The following is a 23,217-nucleotide window of genomic DNA, read 5'->3' as shown; positions in this document are numbered from 1 at the left end:
CGTACAGATTAAACATGTAGACGGACTAACCAAGGAGAGCACTAAACATGATGACAGAATATAAAACGTACAGATTAAACATATAGACGGACTAACCAAGGAGAGCACTAAACATGATGACAGACTAGAGTTGCAAAATTCCTGGAATCCAACTGGGGTTTCTGGGAGATCAGGGAATTTGGGGAAAGTTAACAGAATTTTGCAACCCTGTGACAGACTAACCTTGGAGCCTGTTTTTTTGCCCATCTTCTTGGGTGGTGGAGAGGCCTTGGGAGGCTCCTCGAGGGTCTCCTCAGAATAGTCAAACTCCAGCCTGACCGCCCCTGAGGTCCGAATCGGGGGGCTGGTTGAGGGAAGGGCTGGCTCGGCGTTAGGGCGCTCTGGGGGGTTAGAGACCGGGGCAACGGACAGAACGCCTCCTTTCCTACCCAACGGCGGGGAGTTAGCGACTTTACTCCCTCCGTTGTTGAACGGGTCGATGTCTTCAAAGTTGTCTGGGTCCCATTTGTAGGTCCCACTGAGGGGAGAGCCTTCGCTGCCTGGGGGGGCCTCCGGCACGGAGACGGGGGTGTCCTCCTGTCGGTTGGGTATAGAGATAGCTGGGGTCGGAGTCAGAATAGAAGTAGGGGCCAGGATTAGTTGATTATCTGTCTCTGGGCTAATGTGATTGGTCTCTTCAGTGAGCGAGGCGGAGCTTTCCACACATGGCTTCCTGGTTCTGCAGAGCGTGCCTCCTGTACTGGGCGTGGCCGAGGTAGGACCAGGGGCGTAGTCTACTGTGGCTCCTCCTACTTCCGGATCCTCAGAGCCCAATAGTGGGCTGGCTGCTCTGGTGGGCTCGGCACTGTTCTCCAGCTCCGGGGTGGTTCCGGAGGACGGAGGTTGGGGGCTCTCTAGGTTAGAGCTCTGCCCGGCGAGAGGCTTCTTTTTCAGGGAGCCGCCTGGGCGGAGAGGCCCCTTCTTGGAGGGTCTGCGGAGAGTCCCTGGAGCACTCTCAGTACCACTGTCAACACTAAAGGCCTCAGCTAAGGGACGGGAGTCTCCGATTGAGATGGAGGATCCTCCGCCGTCTAGAGGGCCTCCGCCGTCTAGCTCCCCAGCCTGAAGGCTCAGAGAGCGGGTTAGAGTTGATCGGCTCTGGGCCTCTGCAGCAGCAGCAGCAGCAGCAATGAGCTGGTCTAAGTTATAGGCTCCGCTAGCAGCTATGGGCTTGTCCTCGTCAAAGACTATGGACAGGGAGCTACCATGGTGACCTTTAGCCTCTGACCCGGGTTCACCGTCTGCCTCAGAGTCACAGCCAAGACCTGGAGGAACAGAGACATATATATGATAGGTATTATATAGTCATGACACAATCCATATATGGTGTTTGAATGAGAGAGAGAAATTACATTCTTCTGATGTTTGTTAGTTGTATTTGTTTGAGAGAGAGAGAAACATGTTTCCATGACAATAAAGCCCTAAAATGTTATTGAGAGAGAGAGAAACATGTTTCCATGACAATAAAGCCCTAAAATGTTATTGAGAGAGAGAGAAACATGTTTCCATGACAATAAAGCCCTAAAATGTTATTGAGAGAGAGAGAAACATGTTTCCATGACAATAAAGCCCTAAAATGTTATTGAGAGAGAGAGCGACTGTACAACACTGTATATATATACAGTGGGGAGAACAAGTATTTGATACACTGCCGATTTTGCAGGTTTTCCTACTTACAAAGCATGTAGAGGTCTGTAATTATTATCATAGGTACACTTCAACTATGAGAGACGGAATCTAAAACAAAAATCCAGAAAATCACATTGTATGATTTTTAAGTAATTAATTTGCATTTTATTGCATGACATAAGTATTTTATTTTATTTTTATTTTATTTTTTAAATTTTATCCCCTTTTCTCCCCAATTTTCGTGGTATCCAATCGCTAGTAATTACTATCTTGTCTCATCGCTACAACTCCCGTACGGGCTCGGGAGAGACGAAGGTCGAAAGTCACGCGTCCTCCGAAGCACAACCCAACCAAGCCGCACTGCTTCTTAACACAGCGCGCCTCCAACCCGGAAGCCAGCCGCACCAATGTGTCGGAGGAAACACCGTGCACCCGCCCCCCTCGGTTAGCGCGCACTGCGCCCGGCCCGCCACAGGAGTCGCTGGAGCGCGATGAGACAAGGATATCCCTACCGGCCAAACCCTCCCTAGCCCGGACGACGCTAAGCCAATTGTGCGTCGCCCCACGGACCTCCCGGTCGCGGCCGGCTGCGACAGAGCCTGGGCGCGAACCCAGACTCTGGTGGCGCAGCATAGCACTGCGATGCAGTGCTCTAGACCACTGCGCCACCCGGGAGGCCCTTGACATAAGTATTTGATACATCAGAAAAGCAGAACTTAATATTTGGTACAGAAACCTTTGTTTGCAATTACAGAGATCATACGTTTCCTGTAGTTCTTGACTAGGTTTGCACACACTGCAGCAGGGATTTTGGCCCACTCCTCCCTACAGATCTTCTCCAGATCCTTCAGGTTTCGGGGCTGTCGCTGGGCAATACGGACTTTCAGCTCCCTCCAAAGATTTTCTATTGGGTTCAGGTCTGGAGACTGGCTAGGCCACTCCAGGACCTTGAGATGCTTCTTACGGAGCCACTCCTTAGTTGCCATGGCTGTGTGCTTCGTGTCGTTGTCATGCTGGAAGACCCAGCCACGACCCATCTTCAATGCTCTTACTGAGGGAAGGAGGTTGTTGGCCAAGATCTCGCGATACATGGCCCCATCCATCCTCCCCTCAATACGGTGCAGTCGTCCTGTCCCCTTTGCAGAAAAGCATCCCCAAAGAATGATGTTTCCACCTCCATGCTTCACGGTTGGGATGGTGTTCTTGGGGTTGTACTCATACTTCTTCTTCCTCCAAACACGGCGAGTGGAGTTAGACCAAAAAGCTCTATTTTTGTCTCATCAGACCACATGACCTTCTCCCATTCCTCCTCTGGATCATCCAGATGGTCATTGGCAAACTTCAGACAGGCCTGGACATGCACTGGCTTAAGCAGGGGGACCTTGCGTGCGCTGCAGGATTTTAATCCATGACGGCGTAGTGTGTTACTAATGGTTTTCTTTGAGACTGTGGTCCCAGCTCTCTTCAGGTCATTGACCAGGTCCTGCCGTGTAGTTCTGGGCTGATCCCTCACCTTCCTCATGATCATTGATGCCCTACGAGGTGAAATCTTGCATGGAGCCCCAGACCGAGGGTGATTGACCGTCATCTTGAACTTCTTCCATTTTCTAATAATTGCGCCAACAGTTGTTTCCTTCTCACCAAGCTGCTTGCCTATTGTCCTGTAGCCCATCCCAGCCTTGTGCAGGTCTACAATTTTATCCCTGATGTCCTTACACAGCTCTCTGGTCTTGGCCATTGTGGAGAGGTTGGAATCTGTTTGATTGAGTGTGTGGACAGGTGTCTTTTATACAGGTAACGAGTTCAAACAGGTGCAGTTAATACAGGTAATGAGTGGAGAACAGGAGGGCTTCTTAAAGAAAAACTAACAGGTCTGTGAGAGCCGGAATTCTTACTGGTTGGTAGGTGATCAAATACTTATGTCATGCAATAAAATGCAAATTAATTACTTAAAAATCATACAATGTGATTTTCTGGATTTTTGTTTTAGATTCCGTCTCTCACAGTTGAAGTGTACCTATGATAAAAATTACAGACCTCTACATGCTTTGTAAGTAGGAAAACCTGCAAAATCGGCAGTGTATCAAATACTTGTTCTCCCCACTGTATATACATAATACGACATTTGAAATGTCTTTTATTCTTTTGGAATTTTTCTATGTGTAATGTACAGTTGTACATTTGTTTATTATATATTTCACTTGCCTTGGCAATGTAAACATATATGTCCCATGCCAATAAAGCCCTGAAATTGAATTGAATTGAGAGAGAGAGATAGAGATGATGGTGAAGGTTGTCTGGTTTTAAGACTAATTCAATTGATGAATGAGCTCTGAATATTTCATCACAACCTCCCAGCTGTCCAATCAGTAAAACACAAATGAACATTGTGATGGATGGCTGAAGCTTTTCTGCATAGATAAGACCTGCTTATATCCTTTAGCAGCTCAGTGACGCTGGTCGGACTGACTGAACAGAGAAAACCTCTTTGTTTGAAGTACCAGTAGTCACCAGTAGAGGGCATTCTAAATCTCTGTCTCTGTGTGTGTCTCTCTCTCTGTGTGTGTGTGTGTGTGTGTGTGTGTGTGTGTGTGTGTGTGTGTGTGTGTGTGTGTGTGTGTGTGTGTGTGTGTGTGTGTGTGTGTGTGTGTGTGTGTGTGTGTGTGTGTGTGTGTGTGTGTGTGTGTGTGTGTGTGCGCGTGCGTGCGTGTGTGCCTCTCTCTCTGTCTCTCTGTGAATGTGCACGAGTCTCTCTCACCGGTGTCTTCCGAGGTCAGCAGCTGGGCATGAGGGTCTGTCTCCGTGGGGGACTTGACCGGGGTGGTCGACTCTGGCGTCTCGAACGCTCCGTCTGAGTCTGAGCTCCTGTAGGACAGAGAGACTCAGTATCACTGTAGACCTCATAGGGACCATGGTGTAGAGAGAGAGAGAGAGAGAGAGAGAGAGAGAGAGAGAGAGACTCAGAATCACTGTAGACCTCATAGGGACCATGGTGTAGAGAGAGAGCGAGAGAGAGAGAGAGAGAGAGAGAGAGAGACTCAGAATCACTGTAGACCTCATAGGGACCATGGTGTAGAGAGAGAGAGAGAGAGAGAGAGAGAGAGAGAGAGAGAGAGAGAGAGAGAGAGAGAGAGAGAGAGAGAGAGAGAGAGAGAGAGAGAGAGAGAGAGAGAGAGAGAGAGAGAGAGAGAGAGAGAGAGAGAGAGAGAGAGAGACAGAGAGAGAGAGAGAGAGAGAGAGAGAGACAGAGAGAGAGAGAGAGAGAGAGACAGACAGAGAGAGAGAGAGACAGACAGAGAGAGAGACAGCGAGAGAGACAGACAGACTCAGTATCACTGTAGACCTCATAGGGACCATGGTGTGAAGGGAAAGATCACACTGGTACGATGAGTCCACAAAGCAGAAAAGATAAAACATTGATCAGAGCCAATAACAGTAGATAAACCAGAACATCACCAACATCCCAGCATCAGAGTACGATACACCAGAACATCACCAACATCCCAGCATCAGAAACTAGTCACTAAATCAATCAATCAATCAGAACAATTGCTCACCTCAGTGAACTCATTCGTCATCGGGGCTTTAAACTGCCCTAGTGCCACCTGGGAAACCAAATGGAACGAATGTTGTAAGTGATTCCAAACATTTGGAGCGTAAAAAACTAAAAGCGGATTGACCTAATTCCGTGGAGACCCGGGGGACCTCAAGAGGTAACCAACCCTGTGAACGTCTTTAGTAACTCATTATTTTATACGTTAGCAATGAAGTTTGGTAAGTTGGAAGCTTTGTGTCGTAGGGCTTTGTAAACAAAAGGGAGTAATGAATTGATCTACATGGACCAGCCAACCTTTTGATACAGGATGCAGCGATGCGTATTAAAACTGTCACCTGTGATCAAACGAATGGCGCTATGGTAGACGGCATACAAAGGTTTAAGAGTAGTGGCTGCTGCATTCTGGGAAATGGTGTCACCATAATCAAGAACCGCTTGGAACAATCTACTTCCTGCTGTTTAGGGAGAGGCATGATCTATTTCTGAAAAACAAGAAGTCCACTTTAAGTCTTATCTTTTGAACTAGCTCATCCGTATGTTTTTTAAACATTAAGTCTTTGTCAATCCAGATACCCGGATATTTGTAGGCGGATATTTGTAGGCGGGAACCTGATCGATGGGAGAACCAACCAGGTCGGGAACCTGATCGATCGGAGAACCATCCAGTGAATAAATATGTAGTTCATGCCACGTTAGTTTACGGATGGATTGGACCAAGGTGCAGCGTGGGAGGCCATACATTTTACTTTATTTTAAATGACACCTAAAAAAACAACAAAATACAAAACGAACGTAAAGCTACATGCAGTGCAGAAACCAACTACACACAAACAAGATCCCACAAACTAAGGTGGGAAAAAGGGCTGCCTAAGCATGATCCCCAATCAGAGACAACGATAGACAGCTGCCTCTGATTGTTACCATCACAGCATCAGATCAGACTGGTTGTTACCATCACAGCATCAGATCAGACTGGTTGTTACCATCACAGCATCAGATCAGACTGGTAGTTACCATCACAGCATCAGATCAGACTGGTTGTTACCATCACAGCATCAGATCAGACTGGCTGTTACCATCACAGCATCAGATCAGACTGGTAGTTACCATCACAGCATCAGATCAGACTGGTAGTTACCATCACAGCATCAGATCAGACTGGTTGTTACCATCACAGCATCAGATCAGACTGGTAGTTACCATCACAGCATCAGATCAGACTGGTTGTAACCATCACAGCATCAGATCAGACTGGTTGTTACCATCACAGCATCAGATCAGACTGGTTGTTACCATCACAGCATCAGATCAGACTGGTAGTTACCATCACAGCATCAGATCAGACTGGTTGTTACCATCACAGCATCAGATCAGACTGGTTGTTACCATCACAGCATCAGATCAGACTGGTAGTTACCATCAAAGCATCAGATCAGACTGGTTTTACCATCACAGCATCAGATCAGACTGGTTGTTACCATCACAGCATCAGATCAGACTGGTAGTTACCATCACAGCATCAGATCAGACTGCTTGTTACCATCACAGCATCAGATCAGACTGGTTGTTACCATCACAGCATCAGATCAGACTGGTTGTTACCATCACAGCATCAGATCAGACTGGTTGTTACATCACAGCATCAGATCAGACTGGTAGTTACCATCACAGCTTCAGATGTGACTGGTTGTTACCATCACAGCATCAGATCAGACTGGTAGTTACCATCACAGCATCAGATCAGACTGGTAGTTACCATCACAGCACCAGATCAGACTGGTTGTTACCATCACAGCATCAGATCAGACTGGTAGTTACCATCACAGCTTCAGATCAGACTGGTTGTTACCATCACAGCATCAGATCAGACTGGTAGTTACCATCACAGCATCAGATCAGACTGGTTGTTACCATCACAGCATCAGATCAGACTGGTAGTTACCATCACAGCATCAGATCAGACTGGTTGTTACCATCACAGCATCAGATCAGACTGGTTGTTACCATCACAGCATCAGATCAGACTGGTTGTTACCATCACAGCATCAGATCAGACTGGTAGTTACCATCACAGCATCAGATCAGACTGGTTGTTACCATCACAGCATCAGATCAGACTGGTAGTTACCATCAAAGCATCAGATCAGACTGGTTGTTACCATCACAGCATCAGATCAGACTGGTTGTTACCATCACAGCATCAGATCAGACTGGTAGTTACCATCACAGCATCAGATCAGACTGGTTGTTACCATCACAGCATCAGATCAGACTGGTTGTTACCATCACAGCATCAGATCAGACTGGTTGTTACCATCACAGCATCAGATCAGACTGGTTGTTACCATCACAGCATCAGATCAGACTGGTTGTTACCATCACAGCATCAGATCAGACTGGTTGTTACCATCACAGCATCAGATCAGACTGGTTGTTACCATCACAGCATCAGATCAGACTGGTAGTTACCATCACAGCATCAGATCAGACTCGTTGTTACCATCACAGCATCAGATCAGACTGGTTGTTACCATCACAGCATCAGATCAGACTGGTTGTTACCATCACAGCATCAGATCAGACTGGTTGTTACCATCACAGCATCAGATCAGACTGGTTGTTACCATCACAGCATCAGATCAGACTGGTAGTTACCATCACAGCATCAGATCAGACTGGTTGTTACCATCACAGCATCAGATCAGACTGGTTGTTAACATCACAGCATCAGATCAGACTGGTTGCTACCATCACAGCATCAGATCAGACTGGTTGTTACCATCACAGCATCAGATCAGACTGGTTGTTACCATCACAGCATCAGATCAGACTGGTTGTTACCATCACAGCATCAGATCAGACTGGTTGTTACCATCACAGCATCAGATCAGACTGGTAGTTACCATCACAGCATCAGATCAGACTGGTTGTTACCATCACAGCATCAGATCAGACTGGTTGTTACCATCACAGCATCAGATCAGACTGGTTGTTACCATCACAGCACCAGATCAGACTGGTTGTTACCATCACAGCATCAGATCAGACTGGTTGTTACCATCACAGCATCAGATCAGACTGGTTGTTACCATCACAGCATCAGATCAGACTGGTTGTTACCATCACAGCATCAGATCAGACTGGCTGTTACCATCACAGCATCAGATCAGACTGGTTGTTACCATCACAGCATCAGATCAGACTGGTTGTTACCATCACAGCATCAGATCAGACTGGTTGTTACCATCACAGCTTCAGATCAGACTGGTTGTTACCATCACAGCATCAGATCAGACTGGTAGTTACCATCACAGCTTCAGATCAGACTGGTTGTTACCATCACAGCATCACATCAGACTGGTTGTTACCATCACAGCTTCAGATCAGACTGGTTGTTACCATCACAGCATCAGATCAGACTGGTTGTTACCATCACAGCATCAGATCAGACTGGTTGTTACCATCACAGCATCAGATCAGACTGGTAGTTACCATCACAGCATCAGATCAGACTGGTTGTTACCATCACAGCATCAGATCAGACTGGTTGTTACCATCACAGCATCAGATCAGACTGGTTGTTACCATCACAGCATCAGATCAGACTGGTTGTTACCATCACAGCATCAGATCAGACTGGTTGTTACCATCACAGCATCAGATCAGACTGGTTGTTACCATCACAGCATCAGATCAGACTGGTTGTTACCATCACAGCATCAGATCAGACTGGTTGTTACCATCACAGCATCAGATCAGACTGGTTGTTACCATCACAGCATCAGATCAGACTGGTTGTTACCATCACAGCATCAGATCAGACTGGTTGTTACCATCACAGCATCAGATCAGACTGGTTGTTACCATCACAGCATCAGATCAGACTGGCTGTTACCATCACAGCTTCAGATCAGACTGGTTGTTACCATCACAGCATCAGATCAGACTGGTTGTTACCATCACAGCATCAGATCAGACTGGTTGTTACCATCACAGCATCAGATCAGACTGGTTGTTACCATCACAGCATCAGATCAGACTGGTTGTTACCATCACAGCATCAGATCAGACTGGTTGTTACCATCACAGCATCAGATCAGACTGGTTGTTACCATCACAGCATCAGATCAGACTGGTTGTTACCATCACAGCATCAGATCAGACTGGTTGTTACCATCACAGCATCAGATCAGACTGGTTGTTACCATCACAGCTTCAGATCAGACTGGTTGTTACCATCACAGCATCAGATCAGACTGGTTGTTACCATCACAGCTTCAGATCAGACTGGTTGTTACCATCACAGCATCAGATCAGACTGGTAGTTACCATCACAGCATCAGATCAGACTGGCTGTTACCATCACAGCATCAGATCAGACTCGTTGTTACCATCACAGCATCAGATCAGACTGGTTGTTACCATCACAGCATCAGATCAGACTGGTAGTTACCATCACAGCATCAGATCAGACTGGTTGTTACCATCACAGCATCAGATCAGACTGGTTGTTACCATCACAGCATCAGATCAGACTATTTTCCTCCATTGTTCAATAAAACAGATACAGAGAAAGAAGCTCCGTACTGCAGCCCCCAAGCTGACACACACACAGACACACACACACACACACACACACACACACACACACACACACACAGACACAGACACAGACAGACAGACAGACAGACAGACAGACAGACAGACAGACAGACAGACAGACAGACAGACACACTCACACTCAGACACAGACACAGACACAGACACAGACACAGACACAGACACAGACACAGACACACACACACGCTAATCATCAGATAACATGAACAGTTAAGGGGGAGAACTGGGGGAGTCAGGGGAAGACAGTAATCCCCACTGTGAACAAGGAGAGAGATTAAATAATCATGAATATGGATCCATAACAACCAGCCAGACAGACAAGGGTCCAGACACACCACCCTGAAACACACCACACACACCACACACTCACAGGAACACATGAATCAGACAACAGCAGGATAATATGACCCCCTGTTAATTCAACCTGCTGTCATTACAGACATCAGTCGATGGCAGGGTAAAACATCTTGTTCAATAACCTGGACTTCCCCTGGGGCAGGACACAGCAGAGATGGAGGACAGGAATGAAGGTTTTACTCAAGTCCTCTGTGATGTTCTTTTTCCCATAAAAACGACATCTTCTAGATGTCCATAGTAAATGACAGATGAACTGTTTTCAGTGACAGTGAGTTGGGTATCTGTGCTAGGCTACATGAAGAAGGAGGCTGTGGCCTCTATGTCCGTATGACCTCTATGTCAGTATGACCTCTATGTCCGTATTGACCTCTATGTCCGTATTGACCTCTATGTCAGTATTGACCTCTATGTCAGTATGACCTCTATGTCCGTATTGACCTCTATGTCCGTATTGACCTCTATGTCGGTATGACCTCTATGTCAGTATGACCTCTATGTCAGTATGACCTCTATGTCGGTATAATGTCGGTATGACCTCTATGTCGGTATGACCTCTATGTCCGTATAATGTCGGTATGACCTCTATGTCGGTATGACCTCTATGTCGGTATGACCTCTATGTCAGTATGACCTCTATATCAGTATGACCTCTATGTCCGTATGACCTCTATGTCAGTATGAACGCTATGTCCGTATGACCTCTATGTCCGTATTGACCTCTATGTCCGTATTGACCTCTATGTCGGTATGACCTCTATGTCCGTATTGACCTCTGTGTCAGTATGACCTCTGTGTCAGTATGACCTCTGCGTCAGTATGACCTCTGTGTCAGTATGACCTCTATGTCAGTATGACCTCTATGTCAGTATGACCTCTACGTCAGTATGAGCTCTACGTCAGTATGACCTCTACGTCAGTATGACCTCTACGTCCGTATGACCTCTACGTCAGTATGACCTCTACGTCAGTATGACCTCTACGTCAGTATGACCTCTACGTCAGTATGGCCTCTACGTCAGTATGACCTCTACGTCAGTATGACCTATACGTCAGTATGACCTCTACGTCAGTATGACCTCTACGTCAGTATGATCTCTACGTCAGTATGACCTCTACGTCAGTTTGACCTCTACGTCAGTATGGCCTCTACGTCAGTATGACCTCTACGTCAGTATGACCTCTACGTCAGTATGACCTCTACGTCCGTATTGACCTCTACGTCCGTATGACCTCTATGTCAGTATGACCTCTATGTCCGTATTGACCTCTATGTCCGTATTGACCTCTATGTCCGTATTGACCTCTATGTCCGTATTGATCTCTATGTCCGTATTGATCTCTATGTCCGTATGACCTCTATGTCCGTATGACCTCTATGTCCGTATGACCTCTATGTCCGTATGACCTCTATGTCCGTATGACCTCTATGTCCGTATGACCTCTATGTCCGTATGACCTCTATGTCCGTATGACCTCTATGTCCGTATTGACCTCTATGTCCGTATTGACCTCTATGTCCGTATTGACCTCTATGTCGGTATGACCTCTATGTCGGTATGACCTCTATGTCGGTATGACCTCTATGTCCGTATTGACTTCTATGTCCGTATGACCTCTACGTCAGTATGACCTCTACGCCAGTATGACCTCTACGTCAGTATGACCTCTATGTCAGTATGACCTCTATGTCAGTATGACCTCTATGTCAGTATGACCTCTACGTCAGTATGACCTCTATGTCAGTATGACCTCTATGTCAGTATGACCTCTATGTCAGTATGACCTCTATGTCAGTATGACCTCTATGTCTGTATGACCTCTATGTCGGTATGACCTCTATGTCAGTATGACCTCTATGTCCGTATGACCTCTATGTCAGTATGACCTCTATGTCAGTATGACCTCTATGTCAGTATGTCTACAAGCTACATAAATGTCAAACTACCTTCCAAATTCATCATACTATTGCCCTTCAGTAGTAATTGAACAGATTTTAGATATGAACAGTTTAGCTCCAGTGCAGTGCCAGTGAAAGATACAGTGACATTGTAATCCCTGTCTCCACCAGTAGGATTGGTCTCACTGCAACCAGGGATTTGGGTGTCACACCACACTACAAATGTGGAATTAAGTGATTGCTGGGTATTCCCCCAGGATCTGAAGCACTGCCTATAGAATGTGTGATCCCACGCATACAGGCAAACAGGCATACTCCATAGGATCCATAGTAACCCATAGAAACTATAATCCATAGTAACCATAATCCATAGGACCCATAGAAACTATAATCCATAGTAACCATAATCCATAGGACCCATAGAAACTATAATCCATAGTAACCATAATCCATAGGACCCATAGAAAATATAATCCATAGTAACCATAATCCATAGGACCCATAGAAACTATAATCCATAGTAACCATAATCCATAGTAACCATAGTAACCGTAATCCATAGTAACCATAATCCATAGGACCCATAGAAACTATAATCCATAGTAACCATAATCCATAGGACCCATAGAAACTATAATCCATAGTAACCATAGTAACCGTAATCCATAGGACCCATAGAAACTATAATCCATAGTAACCATAATCCATAGGACCCATAGAAACTATAATCCATAGTAACCATAATCCATAGGACCCATAGAAACTATAATCCATAGTAACCATAATCCATAGTAACCATAGTAACCGTAATCCATAGTAACCATAATCCATAGTAACCATTCTAAACATAATCCAGGGTAACCATAATCCATAGGATCCATAGTAACCGTAATCCATAGTAACCATAATCCATAGTAACCATTCTAAACATAATCCATAGTAACCATTCTAAACATAATCCATAGTAACCATTCTAAACATAATCCATAGTAACCATTCTAAACATAATCCATAGTAACCATTCTAAACATAATCCATAGTAACCATTCTAAACATAATCCATAGTAACCATTCTAAACATAATCCATAGTAACCATTCTAAACATAATCCAGGGTAACCATAATCCATAGGATCCATAGTAACCGTAATCCATAGTAACCATAATCCATAGTAACCATTCTAAACATAATCCATAGTAACCATTCCAAACATAATCCATAGTAACCATTCTAAACATAATCCATAGTAACCATTCTAAACATAATCCATAGTAACCATAACCCATACTAACCAGAATCGATAGGATCCATAACAACCATAATCCACAGTAACCATAATCCATATGATCCATAGTAACCATAATCCATATGATCCATAGTAACCATAACCAATAGGATCCATAGTAACCATAATCCATATGATCCATAGTAACCATAACCAATAGGATCCATCGTAACCATAATCCATATGATCCATAGTAACCATAACCAATAGGATCCATAGTAACCATAATCCATATGATCCATAGTAACCATAATCCATATGATCCATTGTAACCATAATCCATATGATCCATTGTAACCATAATCCATATGATCCATTGTAACCATAATCCACTGTAAACAGGATCTATAGTAACCACAATTCATAGTAACCAGAATCCATAGTAACCAGGATTCATAGTAACCATAATCCACAGTAACCACAATTCATAGTAACCAGAATCCATAGTAACCAGGATTCATAGTAACCATAATCCACAGTAACCACAATTCATAGTAACCAGAATCCATAGTAACCAGGATTCATAGTAACCATAATCCACTGTAACCAGGATTCATAGTAACCATAATCCACAGTAACCAGGATTCATAGTAACCATAATCCACTGTAACCAGGATTCATAGTAACCATAATCCACAGTAACCAGGATTCATAGTAACCATAATCCACAGTAACCATAATCCATAGTAACCATAATCCACAGTAACCAGAATCCATAGCAACCCTAATCCTGTGGATTGAGGTGTTCAGCAGGAACTCTCTCCCTTACCCAGCTATAACTGAACATATTTGAAAAGGCCATTAAGTTTTACTCTTTTGACATTAGGCTTAGGTAATATAGGTCTAGCTCAATGGTTACGAGTAATGTGTTCGGCAGTAATTTGCGATGGTAATTAGCGCCTGTTTAGCAGCCCAGTCTTTGCTGAAGAGGACATTTCACATTGTGTATGACACCATGGTAACATGGAGATGCTAGCCCAACGCCTTCTGTTCCGCTGTGGTTAAGAACTCAAACTGCCGGCAAAGCCGTCCTCGCGGCCAACGCACACACACAGACAAACGCACATGCTCACGCAGACACACATAGAGACACAAACAAAACATACACAAACACACAGACACAGAAACGGTTGCATATATACTGTACAGACTCACATACAAAACACATAAGAGCAAAGTAGTCTCATAAGGGGCCAACCTATCTGGTATATCAATACTGAGTGGACAAAACATTAGGAACACCTCCCTCTTTTGCCCTCAGAACAGCCTCAGTTCATCGGGGAATGACCCCACTAAGTGTTTTATAACGTTCCACAGGGATGGCTGGCCCATGTTGACTCCAGTGCTTTCCACAGTTGTGTCAAATTGGCTGGATGTCCTTTGAGTGGGAGACCATTCTTGATACACACGGGAAACTGTTTTAGTGTGAAAACTCCAGCAGTGTTGCAATTCTTGACACAGTAAAACAGATGCACACTGTTCAAAATTAAATTAAATTAAATTAATTAAATATTAAATATTATTATTCACCCTCTGAATGGCACACAATCCATGTCTAATTTGTCTCAAAGCTTAAACATTGAACCTGTGTTAAATTCATCTCCACTGATTAAAGTGGATTTAACAAGTGACATACAGTAAGAGATCATAGCTTTCACCTGGATTCACCTGGTCAGTCTATGTCATGGAACTCATCATGAGGGGCCGCAATGGCAAGTGGGTCTGTGTACCCACATTCGTACCCATCGCCCACCTTGCAAGCAAAACATTAACATTTTTTAAAAGTTAATTTCCTGGAATTCTGCGCATTTTGCCATGGGGCGGAGAGAAGATTTTGCCATGGGGCGGAGAGAAGATTTTGCCATGGGGCGGAGAGAAGATTTTGCCATGGGGCGGAGAGAAGATTTTGCCATTTGAAGGCAAGTTTGCTGCATTTCTGCAACGTCCACTCCCGCTCCCCCTCTCCGGCGATCGACGGCGCCGGTCTACTAACCACCGTCCTGGCAACCCATCATTACTCACACCTGGCAACCCTCATTACGTACACCTGCAACCCTCATTACACACACCTAGCAACCCTCATTACGCACACCTGGCAACCCTCATTACGCACACCTGGCAACCCTCATTACGTACACCTGCAACCCTCATTACACACACCTAGCAACCCTCATTACGCACACCTGGCAACCCTCATTACGTACACCTGCAACCCTCATTACACACACCTAGCAACCCTCATTACGCACACCTGGCAACCCTCATTACGCACACCTGGCAACCCTCATTACACACACCTGGCAACCCTCATTACACACACCTGGCAACCCTCATTACACACACCTGGCAACCCTCATTACGTACACCTGCAACCCTCATTACACACACCTGGCAACCCTCATTACACACACCTGGCAACCCTCATTACACACACCTGGCAACCCTCATTACACACACCTGGCAACCCTCATTACACACACCTGTGCCACATCATTAGGTACACCTGGACTTCATCACCTCCCTGATTACTCCCCCTTTATCCAGCACTCCCTAGCATCACTCTTCAGGCAGTATTGGTTCAGATTTCATGTCCAGACGCTGCTCTTGGTTTTTGGATCGCTCTAAGTTCATTATTATTAAACTCACCATCTGCTTCCTGACTCCCTGCCACTACGATACATCTACACATTTTGCCAGAGGGTGTAGGCAAATGTTTGCAGATTATTGTACAACAGACCACATATTCACCCTGCACACCCTAACTGACAAACAAACAAAACAAAGCAAAGGCAAAGTCTTCTCATGCTTTGTTGATTTCAAAAAAGCCTTTGACTCAGTTTGGCATGAGGGTCTGCTATACAAATTGATGGAAAGTGGTGTTTGGGGAAAAACATAAAACATTATAAAATCCATGTACACAAACAACAAGTGGGCGGTTCAAATAGGCAAAAAACACAGATTCTTCTTTCCCACAGGGCCGTGGGGTGAGACAGGGATGCAGCTTAAGCCCCACCCTCTTCAACATATATATCAATGAATTGGCGAGGGCACTAGAACAGTCTGGAGCACCCGGCCTCACCCTACTAGAATCTGATGTCAAATGTCTTCAGACTCCACAAATACAAATTCCAGCTAGACACCGTTGCCCTAGAGCACACAAAAACTATACATACCTCGGCCTAAACATCAGCGCCACAGGTAACTTTCACAAAGCTGTGAACAATCTGAGAGACAAGGCAAGGAGGACATTCTATGCCATCAAAAGGAAGATAAAATTCGACATACCAATTAGGATCAGGCTAAAAATACTTGAATCAGCCATAGAGCCCATTGCCCTTTGTGGTTGTGAGGTCTGGGGTCCGCTCACCAACCAATAATTCACAAAATGGGACAAACACCAAATTGAAACTCTGCATGCTGCTCTGCACCAAATTGAAATTCTGCAAAAAGATCCTCCGTGTACAACGTAAAACCACAAATAATGCATGCAGAGCAGAATTAGGCCAATACGTGCTAATTATCAAAATCCAGAAAAGAGCAATTAAATTCTACTACCACCTAAAAGGAAGCGATTCCCGAACCTTCCATAACAAAGCAATCACCTACAGAGAGATGAACCTGGAGAAGAGTCCCCTAAGCAAGCTGGTCCTGGGGCTCTGTTCACAAACACAAACAGACGCCACAGAGCCCCAGGACAGCAATACAAGTAGACCCAACCAAATCATGAGAAAACAAAAAGATAATTACTTGACACATTGGAAAGAATTAACATAAAAAAACGAACAAACCAGAATGCTATTTGGTCCTAAACAGAGAGTACACAGTGGCAGAATACCTGACCACTGTGACTGACCCAACATTAAGGAAAGCTTTGACTATGTACAGACTCAGAGAGCATAGCCTTGCTATTGAGAAATGCTGCCGTAGGCAGACATGGCTCTCAAGAGAAGACAGGCTATGTGCACACTGCCCACAAAATGACGTGGAAACTGAGCTGCACTTCCTAACCTCCTGCCCAATGTATGACCATATTAGAGAGACATATTTCCCTCAGATTACACAGATCCACAAAGAATTTGAAAACAAATCCAATTTTGATAACCTCCCATATCTACTGGGTGAAATACAACAGTGTTCCATCACAGCAGCAAGATTTGTGACCTGTTGCCACAAGAAAAGGTCAACCAGTGAAGAACAAACACCATTGTAAACACAACCCATATTTATGCTTATTTATTTTCCCTTCTGTACTTTAACCATTTGTACATTGTTACAACACTGTTTTTAGACATAATATGACATTTTAAATGTCTTTATTATTTTGGAACTTCTGTGAGCGTAAAGTTTACTGTTAATTTGTATTGTTTATTTCACTTTTGTATATTATCTACCTCACTTGCTTTGGCAATGTTAACATATGTTTCCCATGTCAATAAAGCCCCTTGAATTGAATTGAGAGAGAGACAGAGAGTGAGAGTGAGAGTGTGAGAGAGAGAGAGAGAGAGAGAGAGAGACTGGAGAGAGAGGAAAGAGAATGAGGGGTGGAAAAAGAGAGATTAGCTTAGGGAACAAAGTGAAGAGAGAGAGAGAGAAGGGTTGTCTGCAGATTCAAACAAACCTGTCTGCCTCAAGATAGGATTGACTTTCTGGCTGCAGCAGGAGGTGCACACACACACACACATACACACACGCACGCACACGCACACGCACGCACACACACACACACACAGATTGATTCTCTATCTGACTCAGTGTACAGCAGGAGGAACAGAAGGGGGCTTCCTACCAGACAGACAGATCTGTTAATCCCCTAACCCAGCCCACTGTTCCAAGCCCTGTCTAAATAAACATCTACTGTTGGAGAGGTAGAGATATAGCCATCCCATGGGGAGAGGTAGAGATATAGCCATGGGGAGAGGTAGAGATATAGCCATCCCATGGGGAGAGGTAGAGATATAGCCATGGGGAGAGGTAGAGATATAGCCATGGGGAGAGGTAGAGATATAGCCATCCCATGGGGAGAGGGGGAGGAGGCAGAGGGGAGACTCGGCTACACCTGAGCCACCTGTCATCCTCATATCCTCTCATCATAACCAAGAGAAGAGGGATAATAACTATTGTCAGTTTCCTAAAAAATCCCTTTTCAAGCTGGACTGGCACATTGCTGATGTCATAAAGCCTTCTGCCTGTCAATCAGAAAACCCATTTATTTTAACATCGAGAAGCTTACAGTAGCTAGGGAGAGACAGGGCGAGAGTCAGAGAGAGAGACAGAGACCGAGAGAGACAGAGACAGAGAGAGAGAGAGAGAGAGAGTTAGACAGTGAGAAAGAGACAGTAGCTAAAAATTTAAAGCTGACAACCTAAGAAAATTGACAACAATAACAAATGGTTTGATGAAGAATGCAAAAACCTAACAAAGAAATTGAGAAACATATCCAACCAAAAACACATAGAGACCCAGAAACCCTGAGCCTACGCCTTCACTATGGTGAATTACTAAAACAATACAGAAACCCTGAGTCTACTCCTTCACTATGGTGAATCACTAAAACAATACAGAAACCCTGAGTCTACTCCTTCACTGTGGTGAATCACTAAAACAATACAGAAACCCTGAGTCTACTCCTTCACTGTGGCGAATCACTAAAACAATACAGAAACCCTGAGTCTACTCCTTCACTATGGTGAATCACTAAAACAATACAGAAACCCTGAGTCTACTCCTTCACTATGGTGAATCACTAAAACAATACAGAAACCCTGAGTCTACTCCTTCACTATGGTGAATCACTAAAACAATACAGAAACCCTGAGTCTACTCCTTCACTGTGGTGAATCACTAAAACAATACAGAAACCCTGAGTCTACTCCTTCACTATGGTGAATCACTAAAACAATACAGAAACCCTGAGTCTACTCCTTCACTATGGTGAATCACTAAAACAATACAGAAACCCTGAGTCTACTCCTTCACTGTGGTGAATCACTAAAACAATACAGAAACCCTGAGTCTACTCCTTCACTGTGGTGAATCACTAAAACAATACAGAAACCCTGAGTCTACTCCTTCACTGTGGTGAATCACTAAAACAATACAGAAACCCTGAGTCTACTCCTTCACTGTGGTGAATCACTAAAACAATACAGAAACCCTGAGTCTACTCCTTCACTATGGTGAATCACTAAAACAATACAGAAACCCTGAGTCTACTCCTTCACTATGGTGAATCACTAAAACAATACAGAAACCCTGAGTCTACTCCTTCACTATGGTGAATCACTAAAACAATACAGAAACCCTGAGTCTACGCCTTCACTACGGTGAATCACTAAAACAATACAGAAACCCTGAGTCTACTCCTTCACTATGGTGAATCACTAAAACAATACAGAAACCCTGAGTCTACTCCTTCACTATGGTGAATCACTAAAACAATACAGAAACCCTGAGTCTACTCCTTCACTATGGTGAATCACTAAAACAATACAGAAACCCTGAGTCTACGCCTTCACTATGGTGAATCACTAAAACAATACAGAAACCCTGAGTCTACACCTTCACTGTGGTGAATCACTAAAACAATACAGAAACCCTGAGTCTACGCCTTCACTACGGTGAATCACTAAAACAATACAGAAACCCTGAGTCTACTCCTTCACTACGGTGAATCACTAAAACAATACAGAAACCCTGAGTCTACGCCTTCACTGTGGTGAATCACTAAAACAATACAGAAACCCTGAGTCTACTCCTTCACTATGGTGAATCACTAAAACAATACAGAAACCCTGAGTCTACGCCTTCACTGTGGTGAATCACTAAAACAATACAGAAACCCTGAGTCTACTCCTTCACTATGGTGAATCACTAAAACAATACAGAAACCCTGAGTCTACTCCTTCACTGTGGTGAATCACTAAAACAATACAGAAATACACTACGGAAAAAGAAGGAACAGCATGTCAGAAATCAGCTCAATGTAATTTAAGAATCCAACCACTTCAGGGACAATTTGAACACACTTAACAAACAACAACACAAAGAGTTATCTATCCAAAACATAGATGTGTGGAAAAACCACTTCTCCAATCTATTTGGCTCAATAACAAAGACAATGATTAATTAGAAATCTTAGAATCAGCTATTAAAGACGACCAGAACCCACTGGATTCTCCAATTTCATTGAACGAACTGCAGGACAAAATACAAACCCTCCAACCCCAAAAAAGGCCTACGGTGTTGATGGTATCCTACATGAAATTATAAAATATACAGACCACAAATTCCAATTGGCTATACTTAAACTCTTTAACATCATCCTCAGGTCTGGCATCTTCCCCAATAGTTGGAAGATGCCAGACCCCAATAACAACAGTAACCTATGGAAAATCCTCTGCATTATCCTTAACAGCAGACTCGTACATTTCCTCAGTGAAAACAATGTACTGAGCAAATGTCAAATTGGCTTTTTACCAAATTACTGTACGACAGACCACGTATTCACCCTGCACACCCTAATTGACAAACAAACAAACAAAAACAAAGGCAAAGTCTTCTCATGCTTTGTTGATTTCAAAAAATGTGTTGACTCAATTTGGTATGAGGGTCTGCTATACAAATAGCTGGAAAGTGGTGTTGGGGGAAAAACATACAACATTATAAAATTCATGTACATAAACAACAAGTGTGTGGTTAAAATTGGCAAAAAACACACATTTCTTTCCACAGGGCCGTGAGATGAGACAGGGATGCAGCTTAAGCCCCACCCTCTTCAACATATACAGTGGGGAGAACAAGTATTTGATACACTGCCGATTTTGCAGGTTTTCCTACTTACAAAGCATGTAAAGGTCTGTAATTTTTATCATAGGTACACTTCAACTGTGAGAGACGGAATCTAAAACAAAAATCCAGAAACTCACATTGTATGATTTTTAAATAATTAATTTGCATTTTATTGCATGACATAAGTATTTGATCACCTACCAACCAGTAAGAATTCCGGCTCTCACAGACCTGTTAGTTTTTCTTTAAGAAGCCCTCCTGTTCTCCACTCATTACCTGTATTAACTGCACCTGTTTGAACTCGTTACCTGTATAAAAGACACCTGTCCACACACTCAATCAAACAGATTCCAACCTCTCCACAATGGCCAAGACCAGAGAGCTGTGTAAGGACATCAGGGATAAAATTGTAGACCTGCACAAGGCTGGGATGGGCTACAGGACAATAGGCAAGCAGCTTGGTGAGAAGGAAACAACTGTTGGCGCAATTATTAGAAAATGGAAGAAGTTCAAGATGACGGTCAATCACCCTCGGTCTGGGGCTCCATGCAAGATTTCACCTCGTGGGGCATCAATGATCATGAGGAAGGTGAGGGATCAGCCCAGAACTACACGGCAGGACCTGGTCAATGACCTGAAGAGAGCTGGGACCACAGTCTCAAAGAAAACCATTAGTAACACACTACGCCGTCATGGATTAAAATCCTGCAGCGCACGCAAGGTCCCCCTGCTTAAGCCAGTGCATGTCCAGGCCTGTCTGAAGTTTGCCAATGACCATCTGGATGATCCAGAGGAGGAATGGGAGAAGGTCATGTGGTCTGATGAGACAAAAATAGAGCTTTTTGGTCTAACTCCACTCGCCGTGTTTGGAGGAAGAAGAAGTATGAGTACAACCCCAAGAACACCATCCCAACCGTGAAGCATGGAGGTGGAAACATCATTCTTTGGGGATGCTTTTCTGCAAAGGGGACAGGACGACTGCACCGTATTGAGGGGAGGATGGATGGGGCCATGTATCGCGAGATCTTGGCCAACAACCTCCTTCCCTCAGTAAGAGCATTGAAGATGGGTCGTGGCTGGGTCTTCCAGCATGACAACGACACGAAGCACACAGCCATGGCAACTAAGGAGTGGCTCCGTAAGAAGCATCTCAAGGTCCTGGAGTGGCCTAGCCAGTCTCCAGACCTGAACCCAATAGAAAATCTTTGGAGGGAGCTGAAACTCCGTATTGCCCAGCGACAGCCCCGAAACCTGAAGGATCTGGAGAAGATCTGTAGGGAGGAGTGGGCCAAAATCCCTGCTGCAGTGTGTGCAAACCTAGTCAAGAACTACAGGAAACGTATGATCTCTGTAATTGCAAACAAAGGTTTCTGTACCAAATATTAAGTTCTGCTTTTCTGATGTATCAAATACTTATGTCATGCAATAAAATGCAAATTAATTACTTAAAAATCATACAATGTGATTTTCTGGATTTTTGTTTTAGATTCCGTCTCTCATAGTTGAAGTGTACCTATGATAAAAATTACAGACCTCTACATGCTTTGTAAGTAGGAAAACCTGCAAAATCGGCAGTGTATCAAATACTTGTTCTCCCCACTGTATATCAACGAATTGGCGAGGGCACTAGAACAGTCTGCAGCACCCGGCCTCACCCTACTAGAATCTGAAGTCAAATGTCTACTGTTCACTGATGATCTGGTGCTTCTGTCTCCAACCAAGGAGGGCCTACAGCAGCACCTAGATCTTCTGCACAGATTCTGTCAGACCTGGGCCCTGACAGGAAATCTCAGTAAGACCAAAAGAATAGTCTTCCAAAAAAGGTCCAGTCGCCAGGACCACAAATACAAATTCCATCAGCACCACCGTTGCCCTAGAGCACACAAAAAACTATACATACCTCGGCCTAAACATTAGCGCCACAGGTAACTTCCACAAAGCTGTGAACGATCTGAGAGACAAGGCAAGAAGGGCATCCTATGCCGTCAAAAGGAACATAAATTTCAACATACCAATTAGGATCTGGCAAAAAAATACTTGAATCAG

The 23,217-nt window shown here is 44.2% G+C and overlaps 1 protein-coding gene across 2 annotated transcripts in view; it reads right to left on the bottom strand.

Annotated features, from left to right (window-relative positions):
* Window positions 1-23,217, bottom strand: part of LOC139580507 (titin-like) — a 128,734-nt gene that overhangs the window by 48,744 nt on the left and 56,773 nt on the right. For both annotated transcript variants that reach the window (XM_071409267.1, XM_071409268.1), the window contains exons 4-5: window positions 4,427-4,533; window positions 223-1,304 (exon numbers count right to left, since the gene is read on the bottom strand). In XM_071409267.1, coding sequence (XP_071265368.1) covers window positions 223-1,304; window positions 4,427-4,533 — 1,189 coding nt within the window. The remainder of the gene's footprint in view (window positions 1-222; window positions 1,305-4,426; window positions 4,534-23,217) is intronic.

The sequence above is a fragment of the Salvelinus alpinus genome, chromosome 7, assembly GCF_045679555.1.
Source record: "Salvelinus alpinus chromosome 7, SLU_Salpinus.1, whole genome shotgun sequence".
In the NCBI taxonomy this organism is placed as follows: Eukaryota; Metazoa; Chordata; class Actinopteri; order Salmoniformes; family Salmonidae; genus Salvelinus; species Salvelinus alpinus.
This window is presented reverse-complemented; position numbering and strand designations above follow the sequence as displayed.